This window comes from Perkinsus marinus, assembly GCF_000006405.1.
Source record: "Perkinsus marinus ATCC 50983 genomic scaffold scf_1104296949876, whole genome shotgun sequence".
Lineage (NCBI taxonomy): Eukaryota > Perkinsozoa > Perkinsida > Perkinsidae > Perkinsus > Perkinsus marinus.
Window position 1 is genome coordinate 1 of NW_003209826.1, and position 12,610 is coordinate 12,610.

At 48.8% G+C, this 12,610-nt stretch overlaps 4 protein-coding genes and 2 non-coding genes across 6 annotated transcripts; 4 read left to right on the plus strand and 2 right to left on the minus strand.

Annotated features, from left to right (window-relative positions):
• Positions 1-257: 257 nt before the first annotated feature.
• Positions 258-548, plus strand: Pmar_PMAR028973 (hypothetical protein; the record flags this gene model as incomplete). The annotated part of the gene is made up of 2 exons (XM_002778340.1): positions 258-422; positions 510-548. Coding segments are annotated over 2 exons (204 nt in total), but the record flags the coding sequence as incomplete, so codon positions are not given.
• A 47-nt stretch (positions 549-595) lies between these two features.
• Pmar_PMAR028974 (hypothetical protein) lies at positions 596-6,829 on the plus strand (the record flags this gene model as incomplete). Its single annotated transcript, XM_002778341.1, has 21 exons — positions 596-732; positions 779-857; positions 1,460-1,606; positions 1,657-1,756; positions 2,235-2,303; positions 2,359-2,462; positions 2,520-2,622; positions 2,668-2,819; positions 2,874-3,000; positions 3,044-3,135; positions 3,178-3,262; positions 3,312-3,555; positions 3,786-3,895; positions 3,947-4,091; positions 4,185-4,755; positions 4,802-4,916; positions 4,963-5,071; positions 5,164-5,326; positions 5,436-5,498; positions 5,541-5,739; positions 5,823-6,829. 21 exons carry the CDS (start codon positions 596-598, stop codon positions 6,827-6,829), a joined length of 3,921 nt encoding a protein of 1,306 aa, XP_002778387.1.
• A 998-nt stretch (positions 6,830-7,827) lies between these two features.
• Pmar_PMAR028975 (conserved hypothetical protein) lies at positions 7,828-9,762 on the plus strand (the record flags this gene model as incomplete). Its single annotated transcript, XM_002778342.1, has 9 exons — positions 7,828-7,933; positions 8,013-8,179; positions 8,230-8,373; positions 8,427-8,561; positions 8,616-8,750; positions 8,801-8,983; positions 9,037-9,231; positions 9,283-9,555; positions 9,613-9,762. 9 exons carry the CDS (start codon positions 7,828-7,830, stop codon positions 9,760-9,762), a joined length of 1,488 nt encoding a protein of 495 aa, XP_002778388.1.
• Positions 9,763-10,066: 304 nt separating this feature from the next.
• Pmar_PMAR028976 (hypothetical protein) lies at positions 10,067-11,540 on the plus strand. The gene is made up of 7 exons (XM_002778343.1): positions 10,067-10,419; positions 10,469-10,660; positions 10,703-10,798; positions 10,852-10,944; positions 10,996-11,094; positions 11,177-11,260; positions 11,308-11,540. The coding sequence occupies exons 1-7, from the start codon at positions 10,099-10,101 to the stop codon at positions 11,392-11,394; spliced, it is 972 nt and encodes a 323-aa protein (XP_002778389.1). The 5' UTR covers positions 10,067-10,098; the 3' UTR covers positions 11,395-11,540.
• Positions 11,541-11,912: 372 nt separating this feature from the next.
• Positions 11,913-11,983, minus strand: Pmar_PMAR028977. Its single transcript has one exon. It is a non-coding gene; the product is annotated as a tRNA-Gly (tRNA).
• Positions 11,984-12,048: 65 nt separating this feature from the next.
• Pmar_PMAR028978 lies at positions 12,049-12,121 on the minus strand. The gene has a single exon. It is a non-coding gene; the product is annotated as a tRNA-Glu (tRNA).
• Between the last annotated feature and the right edge of the window lie 489 nt (positions 12,122-12,610).

Sequence of the window (12,610 nt, forward strand, 5' to 3'; positions counted from 1 at the left end):
CTCGAGTAGTAGTGTCCTGAGTGTAGTTCTGAATAGTGGGTTGGACTTGCTCAACTCTTGCGTTTTCTTTTAATGACATGGTAAATATGCACAGGCGTAGCCTTTGCGAGATAGATACCAACTCGTATGTGCACTGGCCCAGTTGCATGCACTCGGACGAGTCCACGGAGACTTGAAAACTGAGAACGTCTTCATTGTCGGCGGGAGCGAGCAGGTCAGCGGGTCATGATTACTTCCTATCTGCATTCATTGTGAAGGTTATGCTTGGTGACTTGGGCTCGTTTGGAGTGATGAAACCGGCAACCTTACCAGCAGGAGAGGCGGCTAGTGCCGTGTTCTCTTTGTTCTTTGCCACTGCATCTGGTATTGCACCTCCAGGTGGTGACCTACCCGGGATGGATCGAGAGATCTCACACAGAGGGGTAGTGGCACAGTATCCATTCATATTATTCAAGCACGTCTCCCTCCGTAGTCCTATATGGCACGGAATAGATGCTATATCGCTCCAGAAAGGTTCGATACGGATATTCGGAGCAATGGCGGCCTAGGACTTCTAACAAATGATCCAGTACTCATCGATCCAGTCAATTGACCTATGTGTATCGACGCTGTCGAGGTTTTCTCATCGACACAGCAGCAGTATGATTCCTTCAGCCTCGGCTGTTGTATCGCTGAGATCTTCAGCGCTGATCACTCCCATACAATCTTTGACTTACCGGACGCCCTCAGGATGTAATACCAGTGATCATATATATAGTTGTGACCATTCCTCCATCAGGCACTCCTTGGCCCGGAGCAGTGGTAGAAATGATAAGGAGTCCGAGGCGCATGTAGCTCAAGCAACACATCACGTTCGTGTAAGGACTACACTCCGCCCAATCTAAAGACCCAATTTCGTGTGGCATCCCCAACTACTCAACTACTGCTCATATCAACCTGCAAATTTGTATAGAAACTCTTCAAACATGAAACATGAATCATGTTACACAAAATTGGGTCTTTATATTGCGCGTACTTTAGCACCAGGGCTTTATCGCTCTTTTTTATCCAACTTCTCTTCTGCTGCTACCTCCTTACATGATGTCATTTATGTTAGAATCCTCGGATACGTAAATTGATAGCTTCCCTACTATCCCTGGATCCAACATCGAGACCATTGCCATTATCGCTTCTCATGGTGCCTGCGATGCAGTCAGACAGCAAGGAATCTGATAAAACTTCTCTATTCCCGAGAGCGTTCGGAGAAGCCCTCCTGCCATTGAGTGGGCCCCAGTCCCGCGGTGATACACTCGGCACTCTTCGGTGGCTCGTAGGTGTCATTATCCAATCCAATCCGATATATATGGCGGCCGATATGAGGATAGATCTGATAGTCCGCAATTTACCCTATCTTATTATTATGCTCGTAGGTCACCACTGGCTTGACGTCACTAACAATAGTAGCTTTGTCGCTGTTCAGGTATCTAGAGATACCCTACTCGACCACTTGAGGAAGCTACGATATATCGGAGATGGCAGAGAGCCGACGGCCTCTGATTTCATACAAGCCGTCAGAAGGGTGGTGTCTGACGGCTGCTCCAACATTGATGAGAATACTCTCAGTGCAGTGAGTTGTTTGTGAGTTATACTCATTTGGTTATCGGAGCTCTTCATTAGGTCTACGAGAGTTCCCAGAGCCAGCAGTTTGCCTTCTTCCAAAATCAGGAACATATGCAACGCCCGGAGGCACTGAACGGAGATCAGTCGATTGCTATACGTACGAGGCCTCTTCGAGACCCTGCAATGACTGATAACTCAGCTCATTACGATCCGCTTGCATGTGGTATCTCTGGCGACGGGCGTCCATTACCTCATCCCGAGTTACGCCCATCGAGGTGTCGAGCCTTTCATGGCATGCTGTTATCATTGTGGAAGAGAAGTGCGGAGGCTCACTGTCAGGGGGGAAAGGTGCATGTGTTGTGGACTGAGCGTTGAGAGCAGTATTGGGAGTATCAGGTACAGGCGGACTGGGAGAAGCATCTATCACGCAACATGACCGAGCTACTACTACTCTTCTTCCCCGATGGACCGGTTGTTCCTGAGCAGGAGATCGATGAGACCTCAGATGGGGGTGATACCGATCGGGAAGTCCTATTCGTTCTCATCGGTAAGCTTAGTATCATTGCTTATCATGGGCAGCCTATGGAAGGACTCAATCACTTCCAGTGTGTCTCCCCCATTGAGATTCCTGTCAGGGATGGTTACATCGGCCGGGCATGCAGGAAGCCATCCTCGAACCCGGCAAGTATCGTTGATGATTCTCGGTATGTCACTATACACCACAACACACTATACATAGTATCTTACCCTCTGTATCAGAGACCCTAGCTCCTTTCTGCAGCCGTCATACCTTGCTCGAGCTGGTCATCCCTCATTGCCATGCAGCATTGAGTACAGAGCCGACAGCTGAGTGCCGAACTCAGGTAAGCCGTCACTCCGCTGACGGCTATCTGAGCAGCATTCGATCTCGTCTGCTGTAGGCTCTCCGATCACTCGTCGCAGCTTTGGAGTGTATACCCTCAACGGCTGATACGGAAGAATCGCTGTATGCGTCAGGCCAATTCGGTGGGGTCACTGACACAGGTAAGTCACAATTAGGGCCACCGGCACATTCATGTTGCCGCACAGGTGCGGTGTACAGCCTTTTCGTTGACTACCTTTGGCCGGTCTTGCTATCCCTTATCGCTACGAGATCGGATGCCAATCTCCTGTCGTACTCTGCACATGCTGCTGTGAGGTTGGCCGCCCTCTCTGTTACTATTGGGGAGATGTCAGCTCCAGTAAGCGATAGAGAATAGCAAGTTCTCACTCAGCGAGGTGGTCGTCGTCGTCAGTCTGGTAATCCATCCACTAGTCTTGAAGCGATCAAGGCTGCGATGTATAACTTCGTTGCTACCTATCTACAACAAGTGTTCCAACGAGCTCCACCTGGCAATAACTTCTCAATGATGACTCCGAACGGTAGTAGGTCTTCGCACCATGCAGAGGAGTCATCGGTTCTCAGGTCGGGCGGTATCCTCGACAACAACCCACAGCCCCGATCCTTCCCAATTGCCACCTAGAGCAGCCGAAGCCGTGAAACTAGCGGTCCTTGAAGTGAGCGGGCTTGGTGTTGTTGAGTTGTCACTCATTCCCCAGGCGCTGCCGGATTTCGCATCGCTGCTGCCACCGTGTTCGAAGGAGCCCGATTCAAGCCAAAACCAGAATCTCAAAGGATCGCATGGTAAAAGTAGTCGACGAGACCGAGTGGTGCATGCAAGTTGTTGTCTCAGATGTATCTGTATCCTCCCTTACCGTGCCGCCCCTCACAGTCCAGAACCCTTCTTCGGGCCCTCGTCCTTCTGATCACAAAGACGAAGAAACCAAGAAAGGGTCTCCTGACAGGGGTCTGACTTTGCCTTACCTTATGTGCTTTCTGAACGACCCCAACCCTCAAGTTAAAGTTGCTTTTTGCCGCTTGGCGCCTAGGTGTGCCAATCTATTAGGGGCTTTTGCCGCTGACGTGGCCCTTCTTCCGTAAGTACTCTAACGACTCTACTCTACGCTGTATTCCCCATTATGCATATTTTGCCATATTCACATGAAGGGCATGATCCCTGTCATCTAACTCATAGGCTTTAGACGGCCTGCCACCGTTGGTGACCTGGTCAATCAGATTTTCATGAGGAACAGCTATTTCTTATACAGTATAAGTTATACTAGCTCGTGGTGGCGGTCGAGCAGTTGTAATGTGGGTGTTTATACAGGTACTTCACCCAAACATTGTCGAAGGAACTTGGTGATGACCGGCTCACCCTAGCAGCTCTGATGGGTGCAACCGAGCTGCTAGGGGACTACAGGGTTTTACCTGATGAGGGTGGGTTATACGGGGGAACCCTGGAATGGTGATGTATAATTATCATGTTAGGGCCCAACTCAGTTCACCGGGAGTCGGTTATGAGATTTGCCGAATCCGCTGTTCCCTATCTTTGTCATCCTAATGTATGTATACAAGCCACTGCCAGGGCCTTGATTCGCAGCATTACTACGAAACACATCGGGAACGCTCTTCAGTAAGGTATCCTTAAGAATGATGAACTTTGACGCCTCATGTTCCAATGAATCTGTTCCACCTCGGCATAAGACCGTGCACGGCTCTCATGTAGGTACGTCTATCTTAGACGGCGCTCATTCAGTCATCTCAAGGAGGCCGAATATTTGCCCAATGGATGGAGATGCTTTGGAGATCTCGAATATCTCTGTCCCGTTTCATACGAACTGGTACTTGGTCAGCAAACTATCGGGGAAACCCTTGGGGACACTACCGATGTCGCCAGAATAGGCTTGGCCAAGAAATTCTACGAAGGCACAGTGTCTCATGGACAACCTATGGGAGAGCCGATGGCTGTTAGCACCGCTGGTCCCATGCAGATCATTAAAGTGTCTATCTCTAATCCCAATGTACCAGCTATCCTCCCTTATCGCTTTATTGCGGAGGGTGATGTCACTCTGGGTTTCGAGGGTTCTGTGAATAAGCTCCTGAAAGACTGGAGAGCACGGCATCTACTGTTACCTCCTCCGAAGCCAGCACTCGGGATACTCAACCGTTTAGATGGATCCCAAGAAACACTGTATGTAAGCAAGAAGAAACTCCAGATAGTTAATGAAATACGAGGTGTTCTTGGGAACGACGGGGAGAGCTACGGCATGTATGGTCATAGGAGAGTACGGGCTCAGGTGAGGCATCTTAAGGATGTGCATATTCATAATACGTTGGGGTCAGAGACTCCATTTGCAATGCCGTGCTGGAGTTGACCCACCAAGTGTCGAAGGGATGACATTAGTAACTAGCCCCACTATGGAGGCTGGATCGTCCCCGATCGCTATGGACCATAATAGTGAGCTATTCTTCTCTATTTTTCGCCAGTCTACGGTGTTCATCAGGCACGAGTAACATCAGCGAATCGTCGATCTCAGTCGGATCTCTTCAATCGGAATCAGCCCCTCTTGGCAATGTTGAAATAGATCATGCTGCCTCAAACGACTCTTCTGGGTGAGTCTGTCTGTCGACCTGCCGACTATCAACAAGTTCAGTAGTTTGCACATCTGACAGGCAAACTTGGGTAGTAGTACCTTGTGAGGCAGGTACTCCTTGGCGACTCCCTCAGCTTGGCGGCCTGGAGGCTCTCTTGTCGGCACAATCTATGATTTCGAATACGACTTTGGTGGCGGTGGATCGTCACAGAGCGTGAATAGTATGAGTTCTGGACACCCAGTGGATGGGAGAGGGGCCTCTCATACGACTCCGGTGGGTTTCAAAGCCAATTCTATTGGAATCTGCTATTCGTATTTTACTCGTTATTGAAGCCCATCGGATCGTGTATGACATGTCGCTCCTATAGAACTAGGCCATTCAGGTTGTTGCGGTAGATGCCAGCGATGATGGTCGCTTAATCATAGCGATGGGAGGCAATGGCGTGGTAGGGTTTCTCTTTTCCGGAAGCTCGAATGTCTTCACTCAGCTCCGTGCCTGGCGGGGACACATCCTCGAGGATGATGTCGCACCGACTTGCAGTAAAATGATGCCCCTCCCCGATGAGGAGTTGGACCTTGCTGCTATAACACATTATCACTTCCCGATGAAGGCTTTGCGGAACTGTAAATCAGTAGTCGTTGGCGGTGCTTCACCTTCCCTCTATGTATATCGGATGGACGCGCCAGGTAAGGTTGTCCAATAGAGCACCACTAGTAGGCTGCTAAGGGTAGCCTTACTTGCCTCATGGTGGCATTTAACATGTTTCCAGGTGACGTACCCGTGGTATCATTGAGGGCTCCTACTTGTGGGAAATCAGCTGTCGTATTTGACGCTGGTATTGCAGCTATTGAAAGCTTCGATACTGATATTGAGAACGTTGTGATCGCTGCTAACCATCACGGCAGTGTGTTTGGCTTTGATGTTAGGGCTGGTCGCTGTGTCTTCAATGTGGCTGAGCCCGAGAGCTCTCTAGGCGTACCAACTGATATGTTATGCTCCTCTGATGGGAGGACTACAGTGCTCTGTACACGTTCGGGCTTCGTTAGCCTCTTTGACGTTCGCTACTTGTCTCGACGAACTCGGACATACAAGTTGTTCCAGGAGGGCGCCGGTACGGGAATACTCCCCATCACGGCAATGTGCAACTCTCTGCATGGGGGCAACAAGTCTTTCTGGCTTGCCGAAGGAACACATGGTATGATGGGACTATATGACTTTACTTCGCTCGATGGTGATGTTCGGCCGACTAAGTTGATGCTTTGTGGTGAACAGTCGAATCCGATCAATTTACCGGTTCTCGTCGATATGAGGTCACAACCAAGGCAAAGCTTCTTAGTCGGAGCCGATATGTTAACACAACAAGTGAAGGAGTGTGCGGATCCTAGTAGCTTGGTAGTGAGATCAATGCTGGAGATCTCTACATCTCGAGGAGGTCCTTGGACCTTGCTTAGCACAGGCAATGATGCTGTAGTGCGATGGTGGCAGCCTCAAGAGGCGGGAACTGTCATACCATTCTCCAATCAGTCCTCAATTATGCCACTGCAATTGGGAGGGGTTCAAGTCATGACCAACCCATCGTATGCAGCTTCTAGCGGTCATCATCAATCCTCTATGACACCTCGTGGACAGGGAACTCCTGTAGAGGAGCAAGGCGACTCGGATCTCAGAGTGGATGATGGACACAGAGACGCTATACTGGACATGTGTGTCCTCTCTTTGCAATACGATATACTTGTTACTGCTGGCCGTGATGGTTTGATTAAAATTTGGCGATAGTTATCCGGAACTTTTTATTTTGTGACCTTTTGTTAGTTTTGTTGGTGTCAGTAGTTAGTAAGGATCTGCAAATTACGGAGGGTATTTCTATCGCGCCTCGCCCTTAGATCGCATTCTAGCTACATGCTAAATATCCCACTCCTGAGCCTGTGGGTCTGGTGGGCAGGAAAGAAGAAGGTGTCTGTGGCTTAGACCCTCGAAGCATCGAGTCAGTCCGATGAGCGCCTCTACTGTCGCCGCGCGGGCTGCGCTACGGCGGGCGCGTGCAGGTCATGCGACGCCGCGCACGGTCGACCAACCACGATGATAGGCACGTGTGTCACGGAGACGCACTGTATGACGCGCTCTTCGTGTCGGTGTTTAACTTGTGTTAACTAGCTAACCCTTATATCATCTAGTGCTACCTCAACCGATCGCCAGTTAACCAATGTCACGGGACCAGAGATACGTTATGAAAATGCTTTAGAAATTCGAGAGTCTGTGACCGTTGTACAATCATCTATCGGTGTTCTTGCGAAGTTGCTCAAAGAAACCACCTATGATGACTAGATGCCCAGATGAATGATTGTTGCGAGTCGTTCGAGATGCGCGGTTGTTGAATAGCTTAGGGCTGACGCTAGGTCCACAGCACGTGAATGCTAACTTGCTACGTGGAATTGACACTACATCACTGCTTCGCTGTCTGAGGCCAATCATCTAGGCACCTGGGGACATTTAATGGCGCGCGCCAAGTTGATACGCATTTGTGTTAAAACGCTGCAGCAAATCACTACTCGGACTTTCTGCCCCGTGTATAATCGTCCAGTAATTTTTCATGTGGCTAGTCAGACTAACCTGGTCTGTATGGGAGTGGTAATTGACTATTTTGTGAAGCTCCTCCTCCACATGCCTAGCTGTCCAAATATTCCGGATTGAAGTGAATTACTTCTAGTTAATGATTCGTAGTAGGGAATTCAGTGCATCGTACTGCAGATAGTTCTTATTTGACCTCAATTGTCATGCTTTCTTGCGACTATACCTACCTTGTGGTGGTCACCATACTGACTCTAGTCGTGGCAGTGTTGGGGAATATCCTATTCCATTGGGCTATGCGCTTCAGAACAGGTGATACTAGATCCCAAGTGTCGAGTGTCGCAGACGGGTTATGCACGCACAGAGCTGAACATTATCGTAGTTTGATCAGGTTCAGGCCCGCGGCCGATGACTTGGATGGAGGAACACATGTTGCTGAGTGACTGTTTCCCCAAGGAGTGTAACCTACCCTCTACCTGCAATGTTATTAATTGTGCAATGCTGTTCAAAGACTCGATGCCTAGTAGAAAGCAGGTCGAAGAAGTTGTCAAGGAGAAGGTGGGATAATTGATAGTGTTAGTTTATATACCACTCGTCGTTCCATTTAGTTACTATTCTTCGTCCGTTTTTCAAGCATCCCTGACGTGGAGACCCATGGATGGAAGGTCGTAGATAATATTGATCTGTCGGAGCATATCCTCGCAAGCGATGTAATCGAAGACCGCAAAGCATTGGATGATAAGATTCAGGAGGTATTATTGTCTATTCGTTGAACTCGCGTCCTCCAAGATTGTCTTGCTTTCAGATTATCAACCAGCCATTACCAACTGATAAGCCATTGTGGAGAATTTATATGCTGCCCGCTGCCAAAGGAGCTGTGGATGTGAAGGATTGCATGCTTTTCCGATGCCATCACACCATAGGGGATGGCTTCAGTCTCGTAGGACATTGCTTACATCACTCGTCTTTGCCTCGAAAATGTCTCATATTATAGGTACAAGTGTTGGAGAAGACCGCAACGAATCTTGACGGAAGTCCTATCACTTTCACTAATCCTAAGGATAAGAAACCCAAAAGGATGAATCCGCTGGCTAAGCCCGTATTTGCACTGCTATATGCATTGGAATGGGTACTATCGTTGAGTGAAGTATTCGTTGTAACTTACTTGTGATTTCTCAGTTACGATCAGCCTTGAGCTTTGTTTTGCAAAATGGCAAATGTTATGAGACCGAGTACGGATTCAATTCCTCTCTTGCTCATCGTAAGGGTGATCTCCAGTACAGCGGTCTTCGGAAGTCTATTTGCTTCCAACCATTCTCCCTGGATTATGTCAAGGCTGTGAAGAACAAGTCGCCTAGAAAGGTAAGCCTGTACTGCTGTCATTCCCCGTCGATGTCAGAGTTATCCTCTGCCAGGCTACAGTTAATGATGTGTTGTTGGGTGCGATGGTCGGTGCCATGAGGCGGTATGGAGGCGAAGCTGTGGATAGTAAGACCATCATGAGGATGTTGATACCAATGGGAACCCCACTTCAATTTGGTGCCACCACTCCGCCTCAAGGCGATAGACTGGGCAATAGTTGGTCATTTTGCAGTGTTGATCTAAGCAAGGTAGCCTCTCGATATCATGTCTTCTCATTCTCAATTCTTGTGTTGCCTTAGGCCATCAGATCTAAGGATTCCATCTCGCGGCTTCTAGCTACTGGATCGAGTATGAATCGTATCAAGCGGTCTCTCATATCGCCGGCTTCACTGTTCATCACCAACACAGTGATGCCTCTCGTACCCTCTGCTTTCGCCAAGAAGTCGAGTAGGGATCTCTTCGCTCGGAATTCCGTTGTATTCTCCAATGTCCCTGGAGCCCAACAGCCTTGCTGTTTCGCTGGGAAGGAGATTGAGTTCATCTATCCTATATTCCTCAACATCATAGATCAGGTAATATAGCCATCATAACGAACACTGTGAATGATGTCGATACTCGCTTATTCATAGGTGATCGTATTGTCCTATAATGGAAAGTTGATGTTAAACATGGTTGTTGATCCTAGTATCGTGAAAGATTACGACAAGCTTGAGAGCTACTACCGAAACGAGCTATTGGACATGGGAAAACGTCTCGGTGTACACGACGTGGAGCTCTAGATTCTTCAAGTTCCTCAAGTTGGTGCTGCCTAATTGCTAGCATCACAGATTTGTATGTGTTTACGAATACTGGGGCCGTCAGGGAGATGCTCATCAATTCGTCCGGATATTGATGTGAATTACCTTGAACGTGCTCCTTTCTCGTTATATCATATATTCATCTTATGTGTAATACAGTCCAAGACAGTCGATATCTGTATCTAAAATGTTCAGAGCACTTGAAGTCGTTTGCTTATCGCTTAGTGTTTGGTTGATAGTCCTGGGGATTGGGATGCTCTCATAAGCAGAGTATGCAGCGTACTGTCTCGGTTATAGCTTTATGTGGTTGGGAGATTGATGCGATCGTTTCCCCAGTATACCCAAGAGAATCTCGAGGAGAATTCTCATCCACCATCCCCTTCCCAAGTTGTGGACGCGATTCTGCGTATGGCAGCAGGCGAATCTGTTCCAGCTCGGGGTGGAGATATCCTTGGGTATGGCGGCCATAAAGTTCAACATCGCTCCCATGAGCGAGGTTTGAACCAAGATGGTGGGAGCTTGTCGCACCCTGTTTGGGAGCATTACCAGCACTCCCAGCGTCAGGGTCACTCTACCGATTGGGGTGGGGAAAAAGCCCAGCGGAAAGGAAAGGGTCGTGGAAAAGGGAAGTACTCGCATGTGAGTTCTTGGTAGAAGACTTCACAATCAGCGATATCTATCGTGTCAGAGTGGTAATCGACGCTCGTCTGATGGGTCACTCTCTGGGAACCAGACCGGTGGGAACGCCAACCGTCGTGGCCGGAAGGGGAGTGGTCGCGGGGGAGGGAACGGCCATCAAAGAACGTACACACCTAATGTTGAGGCGGGCATGCTCAATTTGGAGAATGTCCCTGTAACGGACGAGGAATGGGGAGAAGGAGTAAGTTGACGAATATTTCTGCTCGTTCACCCAGATCGGTAGGCACTGATGCTTACTCAAGACAGCCCACCTTCAACGAGTCCAGGAGTCGAGAAATCCAACCTTCCCAGGCTTCCGGAACACACACTTGCGCCTCAGGTATGAGCGGCTCACCACCCACTTTCCTGATTACCTCTGTTACTCTTGCTCAGCTCGCCCCCGCGATCTCTTCATCAGCCGGTGCACCTTCGCCATCATCGAGTGGATTAAGCCGGAGCGTCCCTCCCATCGACCCATCCCAGGAAGTAGCTCCTCCAGTTCATTCGACGCTATTCTGCTATCCAATTTGTCTGTAGCTTGATGTTGACCCTGAAGTATTGCGCGCGACCATTGAAGCGTTGACCGTAGAAAATACAGTTGCACGCCGATCGGGAGGAGCTACGACATCGCGCGAAGTGAGTGACTAGGGGCGTGTCGTTGCAGCTGTTTTCATCTCGGCTAGAAGCTCGGTATCCTGCACAATTGTCTGGTTTTCAGACCTCTGGTCAGGAGGACTCTCTCAACCCGAATGGGGTACTCGAGGATACACCTAATGGGCCACGATTGCGTGTGGACAAAGAGGTAGAGTGATTTGGGATAGCTTAGTTTATCTCGTTTTCTGATTCTAGGCAGCGATGCGTATAATTTGTCACTATGCGGGCTTGAGAAGGCCTCCGAAGCCGACTGCGCCCCCCTCCTTCCCATCCGCTCCTTAACGATGGATCTGTAGACATCGCTAAGTTTTCTATAGATAGCTTTTTATAGGATAAGAGATGAGATTGAGCATCATGGCTAAAGTCTTCTAATACTGTTGCTCTAGGAACGCCCTACATTCTCAACTCGAGCCTTTTCTCTCTGAATCATTATTTCATGTGTTTGAGTAGAGTTATGATGCGGTTCCCTGAGCGCCATATCACTATCCCTATGTGGATGGTGATTGTGGATTTTATTTTCCTCAAGCTCATCACATGTTCAGGAGAGGAATCTCGTGCTTACCTGGTTGTAGATTTGAGTCAGATTCCGAGAGAGTACCAGTTCGTGCTCTCATGATTCAAACACTTCCAAAGAAGTGTTGGAAGTGCGGCCCGCTTCCCCCGAACAAGGTTGATACTCGGCAAGCTTCCGTTGGGGGAGATAAACTTCTTTGCCAACATTGTTCGAGGGCTAGGGGGATAAGAGAATAGGATGTTAGGAGAAGGGTAGGGGGCCTTTGGTTCGAGCTTTGATATATGTCTGCATCATCCGAGAATCGAACTCGGGTCACAACGATGGCAACGTTGTATTCTACCACTAGACCAATGATGCTTCTATCTAGTTTACGAGAAACTGTTCTGGTTAGCGACCCGATCTGCTTACAGTACCGTAACAAATTCCGATGCGGGGACTCGAACCCCGGTCGCGTGGGTGAGAGCCACGAATCCTAACCAGCTAGACTACATCGGAGGATAAAACACTTTGCAATTTGTGCTTTCGAACAAGTGCTGAATCGATGCATTTCGAGTCCGTTTTCATGCTTTTCAGCTAAACCTCCGACTCAAATGACATCATGTGTGCCATCTGAAAAAATAGTCAGAAGGAGGGGTAGAGTATACTCGGTGCTGCTCTAGAATGTACGCACTCTGAAAGATTTTACGGTCGAGAATCTTCGACACCGTTCGAGATCATGGGTTCGATCCACTCATCATCCATCAAAATTGTGAACTGCTACTGGCAACAATTCACACGCGGTGATGCAGCAGCTCGGTATTGATCTATAGTATCGCCCTTCAAAGCCCGTACTTGTATTCCATGCTACCTCTGTTGAAAATCATCACTGAGAGCGAACAAGTCTGTGGTGACACAGCCGACAAACTTAGAAACAGAATCACATGATATGTACCTTTCTTCTTGATTTTCCGTGTAACCAGTCACCCCAAGATCTGCTCCACTCGG

What these genes read in the sequence shown, in the direction of transcription:
- Pmar_PMAR028976 (XM_002778343.1), top strand. Translation starts at nt 10,099, where the DNA reads ATGCGATCGTTTCCCCAGTATACCCAAGAGAATCTCGAGGAGAATTCT. An exon ending in GAAAAGGGAAGTACTCGCAT is followed by an intron (nt 10,420 to 10,468) that starts GTGAGTTCTTGG and finishes CTATCGTGTCAG; the next exon opens with AGTGGTAATCGACGCTCGTC. An exon ending in GAGCTACGACATCGCGCGAA is followed by an intron (nt 11,095 to 11,176) that starts GTGAGTGACTAG and finishes TCTGGTTTTCAG; the next exon opens with ACCTCTGGTCAGGAGGACTC.